Below are 9009 nucleotides of genomic sequence, written 5' to 3' on the forward strand. Positions count from 1 at the left end.
ATGTCCCCCCTCCACCGGCCGCGGGACCCCACTCCCATTGCTCCGGGGGTGTTCAACCGCGGCAGGAGCAGCCCTGGTTTAGGGGGGACACACTGCACAGGGTGGCCCTAAGGGGACATGGCTGCTGTCCCCTCATTGTACCCTGCCCACGGCCACCCCACCCAGGGACACCCCCCCTGGACCAAAAGCGGGTGTGTGTGTGTTTGCTGCAGGCAGGGGGGGCTGTGGGTGCCCCCCCCCCCCCCCCGGCCATTTTGGGGCGCAAAGGGGACTTTGTGTGCTTTCAGCGAGCCCCGAGCTACGCTCCGGTGCTTACAGCAGGGTAGCGAGACACCACCCCCCCCACCACCCCCCCCGAAATGGCCGCCTGTGCCCGGTGCGGAGCAGCTGCCCCTCGGGGAGGGGAGCGATAAAGGAAGCCGCCGTGACTGGGGGAGCTGGCTCTTCCCCCCCCGAGGTGGGATCAGAAAATGTCGTACGACTAGCGACCCGGCGGAGCCGCCGGTGACAGTTCCCATCAGGCAACGTAATGGGCACCCTCGTGCCCAGGCTGGAGGGGGCCTTCGTGCCCCGCTCAGGCAGCGCCGCAGCCACCCGCGCCGCCTCGGGGTCTTCAGGAGGCCGGAAGCGGCCGCGCGGCGCATGCGTACTCCTTTCCGCTCTTGGGCCCATCGCAGCCGCCACGGTGAGGCCGCGCTCCGGGCTCGTATCGGCCTTGCATCGGCGCCATCCCGGGGCGGCGGTGTGGGGTCGCGGCTTGGCAGCAACAGGGAGCCACGGCCCGGCCCCCCGCGGCAGGGATTTCCGGAATGGGGGGGTGTCTAGGCCCGAGTTTGCAGGGCGGGAAGGACCGGCGGGCACTAGGCCGCTGGATTGTCCCATTAGCGGGGAGGCAGGCCTTGAGGCTGGAGGGTCCTGAGCTGAGGCGGCTGCGCCAGGCTCCCCCCTCTAGACTGCAGGGACGGGCCGCGGTGGGAAGCACGTTGAGATCCAGCGGTGGCACTGGGGCTTTCTGCCCCAAGAGGCTCCCGTGGTGGAGGTCTTCGACCGGCTCCGGGGTGCCGAGCCCCTGGCGGACCGGGGCTACAGCTGGCGAGGGTGCCCTGCTGCTCAGTAGGGGTGTGAGAGGCCTCCTCAGTTCCCCGGTTAAGTGTGCGTTAACAACAGCAGCACAAACGTTCTCTGGCAGTGGTGGGAGAGTCGAAACATGCCTGAGCCTGAGCTGTGTTTCTCCCGGCTTGCCTTAGCCCTGGTCTCTTTTCTTGACCGACATCAGATAATTCACAGTCTTTAATATGGTGATGGGATTTAATGTTAAAGAGCAAAAGTTTGGACTGCTCAGTTTTCCTCCACTGGAAAACACAGGGAAGGGATGCCTGCCCAGCAGCTCAAGTGTTGAAAAGTCGTTCAGAAAGTTCTTGTAGGAGACAGTAATCTGGTGGGTGTTATTTAAGTCTTAAGCTTTTCATACAAACTGGTGGTGTGGTTATTTTATTACTTCTACTAGGCTTCTGAACCCATTTATTTTAATCAGCAGTATTTACTGTCTACCACTTACCTCTTGTTTAGATGTTGATGCCCAAGAAGAACCGAATTGCCATCTACGAACTCCTTTTTAAGGAGGGAGTGATGGTGGCCAAGAAAGATGTCCACATGCCGAAGCACCCTGAGCTCGTTGACAAGAATGTGCCCAACCTCCATGTCATGAAAGCCATGCAGGTACAGTGGCGAGGGCAGGCTGCCAGCCAGTGGGGATTGGGGCACTTGAGATAATTGTATAGCTGTGAATAAACATTGTCAGTCCTTGGCTTCTTTCCTATAATAGTTGTTTTCCCATTTTGCTGATTTTTGCCATTTCATCTTTGATTTATTGTTCCCCACAGACCGTAGAACGTTATTCTTTGTTGACCCCTGTCTCTTAGCTCGGTTTTTGAAGCTGTGACAACCTCTGTGTGATAGCCTTGTATTTTCTCACCAAATGGCAACAATGCTATAAGTTTGCCCTGTGCACATGAACTTTTATCTGTTTCTAGATTTTTATTCCCTACACACCCCCGATAAGCTCTTATGTTCATAAAAACATCTGGTGAGGGTATTGATTGGAGATGTTGAATGATGGTAAGGATCATACATGAAGTAACCGAGAGTTCTCTGTTTAGTCTCTGAAATCCCGTGGTTATGTGAAAGAGCAGTTTGCATGGAGGCATTTCTACTGGTATCTGACCAATGAGGGCATCCAGTACCTGCGTGATTACCTTCATCTCCCCCCTGAGATCGTCCCTGCAACCTTGCGCCGCAGCCGCCCGGAGACTGGCAGACCACGGCCCAAAGGTAGGTGCTGGTTGAGAGGCAGCTGCCGAGTCAGCAGGAGGAAGCAGGGAATGAGGTTAAGTGTGTCAGACAGTGCAGGTGCGGTGGATATGCAGCTGAACGTCAGCTTGCAGCGCAGGTTGGTTTGAGTTGCTGTGGTTTTTTTTTGGATGTATAAACATTAATAGATCAAGGACGCATGTATAGGTTTTATTGCTTTTGTATTTGGCACTGGTCTGATGGCCACAGGCCCACTGAAAAGTTGGAGAGGGCTAGAGAAAGCTGAGAGACTGACTTGGAGAAATGCTTTGAGTGTGGGACTTGGCCTTCTCTGGTAACACAAGTGCCTGGAGTTACTGAGAGCAGGCACACTGAAACCTCAGGCTGTGGATTGAGGTACCATTTGGTGCCCAGACATGGCTGAGGTCCGAGATTGGGATGTTTCTAGCTGCCAGGGCTTTTCAAAAACTGTTCTTGTCTTTTGGGAAGAGCCTGCAGCAATCACAGAAGTTCTTCCTCAGGAAGATGGTGTGTGCACTGCCGGTCTAGTCCAGCAGGTATAGAGAACCTTGTCTCTGGCTGAGTTACCCTTAGAATAGCTGCCTGGGAGGCTGTTGTGTAAAACGTGAGTGGCCTTGGCCAGGGTTGCTGAGATAGGGAGCAAACTTGCATTGGGATGTGGCACATGGGCACAGGATTTGATGACTGAAAACAAAAGCTAAGCCTGGCTGCTGGATGTGCATTGTCTGTGGTACCTGAGGTCAAGTTGGATACCCACAGTTCTGGGGGTACACTTTATCATGTACACTTAACGAGCTGTTAGGCAAGTCATGTTGCTAAAGCTGCCTTCACTTCTTTAAAGATTTACAACAAATACATGTGGTATGTTGGGCTTGTAGTTCTGATTTCTTCCTGGTGGGTTTTTCATACCTCAAAGTGAAGGAGATGCTGGTCGTGCAAACAGATGTGTTGCTGATGCTGGCTTCTCAGATCGCCTGCAACTGCCTCTGCACAGGTGCCGCTGCAGCTCTGTACAGGCCCTACAGAATGTGTTGTAGGCCCACCTGCAGATGGCTGATAGTTATTTCCAGAAGGTATTCTTCCCTGGTTGCGAATAGTAGTATTTAACATTAAAGTTTGGGTTGCAAATCTGCCTGTTTAGTCCACTCAAGGCAGAAGCAACACTTTTTCCTTGTGGATCCTTGATACTGGTCTATGAATGGCTTGTGAGCCATTTTGATATCCTTTGAGGTGAGCAAATTCATATAAGTAGTACAGTATAAATAAACTTGAGGTGAATGTGCTGAAGGCACCATGCCCCTCAGTTCAGTTCTGAAAAGGTTACTGTGTTCCAAGCTAATAATTCAGAATAGGAAGGATGGTTACATTGCTTGTAGGCATTTGAAAATGCTCTGCAAAATCCCTTCTGCATGGTTTTGCTGATTTCTTGTTGAGTAGTAGAGAAGAAACACCACAGTGCAAAATATGGATTGTAAAATTGCCCAGAAGATCTTTGAGGAGATCAAAACTTCGGGAAACTTGGAGAAATGAGAGAGAAAATTATTGCAGCCGTGGTTGGCAGAACAGCGTTGCCAGGTCTCTAGGGGCAAGAAATATTTCTTCTCCCTCAAGGCAGGAGATGGTGGGTCTGTGTGTCTTGTGTGGAGTTGCCTCTTGTCTCTACCAAGAATAATGTTGTAGGATGTCATCCTGCCCTTAAAGCAGGACTTGCTCTGTGAGAGGGGAGTCCTGCATGAAAAAGCTTATTCTGGTATGTGGCAGAAGTCTACTCTTCCTGCTTCTGAGCTGTATCGTATCCTGTCCCCAAGTACTGGACACTGCACTGGGGACGGAGGCTGTGAGCATGGGGTGCTGAGGAGTTCACCTGCAACTCCTGCAACTTGTTTTTTAGCCTAACAAAACTGTAGCACCATCTGCTTCAAAGGAAAGAATTGCATTGGAACTAGGAAGATGATGGCTTCTTTGATCTCTGAGTAGCTTTGGATGTTATCAAATTTACTCTTTGGATGTTGTGTTTATCCAGTGAGCTAAAGAAACTGCATATCTAATAGGAGGATGGGGCATACAGCTCCTAGCTAAAATTTTCTTAGGGCTTCTGCGGTGAGGAAGCTTCACCATGCAGCATCACTGCCCTTTTCAGTGCAGTGCCAGTGCCCTCGATCAGTCTGCGCCTTGGCAGGGTTAGCTGGTAGGGCTGCGCAAATTGTCTGTTTCTGTGCTGTTTCTCTGTGGATTACCTGCCTTAGGCTGCGGCAGAGGAGGAGTTGCAGAGGTGTGTGTGGATTGTGGTGCAGAATCCAAGCTTATGGGTCTTGTTTGGCCTCTTGGGGCTTTGGGGCCTTTTCTGGTACTTCCATGCAGTGCTGTTGACTTTCTCAAGTAAGGCTTGCTACAAAAGCTTGGAACAGTTAGTCTAAAGCAGGTTTTAGACTACTGTGTGTTTGATATTTGCAATCTGTTAACAGATGTAATTGACCTCTTAGAAATTAAGGATGGACAGATCTGAAGTTAAAAAAAAATAATCCATTGGCTCTAGGGGATGTACTATAATGGTTTAACCTGACAGAAAGCAAGGATGCAATAGCACTTGGAGGATAAGTTAATCTGTTTGCACATTGCTGGGTAGTTTCCCTGTGTAATAAAAGCATTAAAACTGGGTTTTGTATGGGAAAACTAGTGCCTATAGTATAAGTCAAGCCAGTAGAAGCAGCGCATGATTTATTTCTTGCAGCGTGCATGAGTCTGCTAGTACACTGTGTGTGGTGTGCCAGGCAGCAACTGTCCTTAAACGTGTCTTACTGCCTGAGCATGCGGACCGTGGCCTGGTGCTGTGGGAGTGTATTTCATCTTTGATGCTCAGGGTGAACCCTGTAAGCATGGAGCAGAGGCTGGCAGTTCCCCCACATCTGTTTCTTTCCTGCACGTGCCCTGTCTGATATTAATCTGATGTTACATAGATAATCGGCTCTTAGTTTTATTAATCTATTCCATTGTGGAGGATTTGTGATACTGATAGTATAGCTGGGAGTATATTTGGGATCAGAATGTCATGCAGTTTGTGATTTAGCTATGAATAAGCTTGTTGGACGTGACAGATTCCCTGTATTTCTGATATTTTTTATGATCATTAATTTTTGGCTCTTGCTTGAAGGCCAGAAGACTGTTGAGATGATGCTTTAAATGTATTTTTCACATTATTTAACTTCAACCCAAGCACAAGCTGGTGCACTTGAGCAGATTTTACCCTTAAAGTGAATTTTTCCTTATTATACCACTTTTTTTGTTTAGGCTGATAACACCAAGCTGTCTGAGGTGCAGTTCTGCTGGTAATGCTTAACTGGAGGGCTTTTTTCCACCTAGAGGTGCAGGGTCACCCATGGAGTCAGTTGTTTGTGTCCTGGGTAAGCAATGTATTTGATGTTGCTGTTTTCCTTTCCAGGTCTGGAAGGTGAACGCCCCGCACGTCTTACTCGGGGAGAAGCTGACAGGGATACGTACAGACGCAGTGCTGTTCCACGTGAGTGTCTGCTGTGTTGCTGTGTGAATATCAGGCCGACCTTGCTCTTTGTGCAGCTTATCTCTTTGGGAGAATTGTCTTCAGTATTGGCCTCTTTTTCAAGAAGAAAAGGGGAAAATCAGACTCTTGGCATAGCTTAAGCATTTACGCAACAGAGTTCATCTCTATCTGCTTATGGATAGAAGTCTTCTTGAATTTTGTCAAGCTGGACTGGAGGATTTTCTCTGGGGTGGGTTCAGTAGCTCTAACAGTCTCAATAATAGCTATTTTACTTTGCTATATTTAGCCTAAGTTGTAGTCATCTTTGATTGTAAACCTTTGATTCCCAGCAGGCGTGCTGTACTTGGGGAGTGGATTCTTTGGTTAATAACTCATTCTTCTCTCTCCTCAGCTGGCGCTGATAAGAAGGCGGAGGCTGGTGCTGGAGCAGCCACTGAATTCCAGTTTGTGAGTATTCCCATGTGAGATTTGCTTCATTTATTGAGGCTTTGATTAGGAGAAAGTGGATAGGTCATGTCTGCATGCTCTTCAGTGTTGTGCTTTGCAGGTATGCCAGCTGGGGTTAGGTATTTGGCTCTGATTGTGTAAGGGAGGCTGGTAACCAGTACACTTTATGCTCGGCTCCGCTTACTGTGTTCCTGTTGGGGAAACTACGTGATGGCCTTGCTGCTGTGACGGGAAGCCAGCAACATATTTGAGAAGCAAGCCAAGCTCTCTGGAGGAAATGCATGATTTTATATTTCAGAAATAGAAGAGTGTTAGATGTGATCCACAGAGCTGGCTGGGATGGGTTGATTTTGTTCTTGGACTCTGGTTAACCTGTCTCAGATAGCTAGTTTCAAACAGATCAGCGTTAGGCTGTGCTTGGAGCAGGGGACGCTTATCAAAGTAATGCAAAGTTGAGGAAAGACAGCTAGCTTTTTTATGATGTTGGTGGTTCTTGCTGCTGTGTAATTGTTGCTGTCGCTTGCTTAATATGGTGACTTCTAATGCTCTTCCTTTTCTGTTGCAGAGAGGTGGATTTGGTCGTGGACGTGGTCAGCCTCCTCAGTAGAACTTCCTGCTCATGTTTTGTGTATAATAAAATAGGTGAAAATGCCACCTGGGTTGCATCACTGTGTCTTACTTAAGCGCATAAATCTAGAGGTGACTCAAATCTTTGTCATGTGTGACAGCAGTAGTGGAATAACTTGTGATTAGAAGCAGGTTATAGGAAGGAACTTTGTAGGTGTGGTCGTCACTGATGTAGGGTTTCGCTAGCGTGTAGAGGTGATTCTTATGGAGGAATGAGGAGCAGAAGGGCTGCAGGCAGTTTTTCTACTCTGCCCAGGAAGACACTCACTTCTAGTAATTCCTGGTAATGCAGTAAATCAGGGCTGAGAGACAATCCTATTTTGCAGACAGAAAATTCAGCAAGTTCAGCTCTGTTGGCCTGAGGCCCTGTGTGAATCGGACACAGCCAGTGCAGGCAGGTGAGCGTTTCCTTTATCCTGGTTCTGAAATCACTGGGTTAATTAACCGAGGTGTAAGCAAGCTGGGGTGTTTTTGACAGCACCTGCTGTCTGCAGCTGAGCAGAGCTGGGGCGGGGAGGCGCAGCCTGGGTCCCCTGCAGTGTGCAGCCTACCAGTAGATGTCACCCGCCAACTAATAACCAGATGATGCTAATTGGGAATGGTTTTCTGTAGTCTGGTAAATGGTATCTTGTTCAGAGCAGGTTTAATATTGCACAAGTGCTAGATGCTAACCCCGGGGAAAGGAGTTCCTTCCAGTCCTAGTTTGGGGTGAGGGAAATGGTGGGCATGAGACTATTTTCTATTGATTTATTTTATTTCTGAGGGAGTTGGAACTGCAGGGAGAGACTAGGTGTTCCAAATCTTTGTTTTAACTGATCCATCTGCCTCTGTTGAAGTTTGTAGGTTGCGATTTAGCTAAACCTAATCCAGACTAACCTGCTGAATCCCAGGTGGCTGGATTTAGCCAAGATGCACTTTACAGCCTTAGTCTTAATGGGAATGTGGATTAAAGCAGCTCTTATTTCAAGTTTGCTAGTGATATTCTTGAACTTCTGTCTTGTCTGCTTCTACTGGTGCTTTTTGTTCAAGTTTCTGCTTATTTTAACCTACAGTGGTGGCAGGAATGTTTACACTCACTGTTATGCATTTATAGTTGTGATTCTGTTTGGGAAGCAATGTTTTGTTCAGCAAAACGTTTAGCTTCATGTAAAATTAAGCAACTATTTAAAATCACTTGGAGTACTATAGTGCATGGCAATTTGTACGAAGTGCTAAATGTTTTCTTCTAAAAGAATATTTGACTCATTAAATGTAAGATTCCAATGAGCAAATAAAAATTGCTTTTGTTTTGGGGTGAAGAACAGTAGTAGACTCTTAGGGAAGTACTGCTCCCACATTTTAATCTAATCCTGGTCTCCTAACCCACCAGTCTGTCCAGCCTGGGCTGGGAGCTCTGTGTGGTGGAGAACAGATCCCCTCCTCATCGTTTCAAAGCTTTTTAGTGTTCAGCCGCAGAGTCTGAGGCACAACCGTTAACCGTCTCCTCTCTGGATGGTGCCTCCAATGGTCACTCTCTGGTGGGATCCCCAGCTGGAAAAGAGCCTTTTATTCAGCAAATACACCGAGTCAGGAGATGTTAAAGGCGTCTTGACTTACCCTCTGCTTTTGACTGTCTGCTGTTGTGGAGCGGAGGTTGGGCTTGCTGATGCCAAACCGGTGCTGGGCAAACACTGCCTGCAGAAGCACTCGCCCCTTTGGCGGGGTTTTCCTCCCAGGGGAGCGCACAAATTGGGGCAGTGGGCCTGTGTGGGGCTGCGCCCTGCTGTGGCACCCCTCTACCCCTGCCAGCCACGCTGACCAGCCAAGGGTGCCTTTGCGGCGGGGTGATGGTGAAGTTAGCCCCTCCTGGGGGGCAGTCTGGGGACTCGCAGGCTGCCTGGCCACATCCCGCCCTGAGGATGGAATCTAAAAATGCCCGTGGGGAGCAAGGAGCCTGTGCCACAGTTGGGGGGGGGGGGGGCTGCAAGTGCCCCCCATGAGGTGGCTCTGTGCTGGGGCCCCCCCAGCTTGCAGAGTATCCCCCCCCTCCCAGCGCCGGGTGCCCCCTCTGCTTTGTTCCGCTCCCGACCGCGGGGTACAATAGGGAC

The 9009-nt window shown here is 49.2% G+C and overlaps 1 protein-coding gene across 1 annotated transcript; it reads left to right on the forward strand.

Annotated features, from left to right (window-relative positions):
* Nucleotides 1-625: 625 nt before the first annotated feature.
* Nucleotides 626-6949, forward strand: LOC309680934 (small ribosomal subunit protein eS10). The gene is made up of 6 exons (XM_082494706.1): nucleotides 626-685; nucleotides 1570-1719; nucleotides 2160-2331; nucleotides 5771-5848; nucleotides 6240-6295; nucleotides 6861-6949. The coding sequence occupies exons 2-6, from the start codon at nucleotides 1570-1572 to the stop codon at nucleotides 6900-6902; spliced, it is 498 nt and encodes a 165-aa protein (XP_082350832.1). The 5' UTR covers nucleotides 626-685; the 3' UTR covers nucleotides 6903-6949.
* The last annotated feature ends 2060 nt before the right edge of the window (nucleotides 6950-9009 follow it).

Source organism: Vanellus vanellus (assembly GCF_965231255.1).
Source record: "Vanellus vanellus genome assembly, chromosome: 23".
Lineage (NCBI taxonomy): Eukaryota > Metazoa > Chordata > Aves > Charadriiformes > Charadriidae > Vanellus > Vanellus vanellus.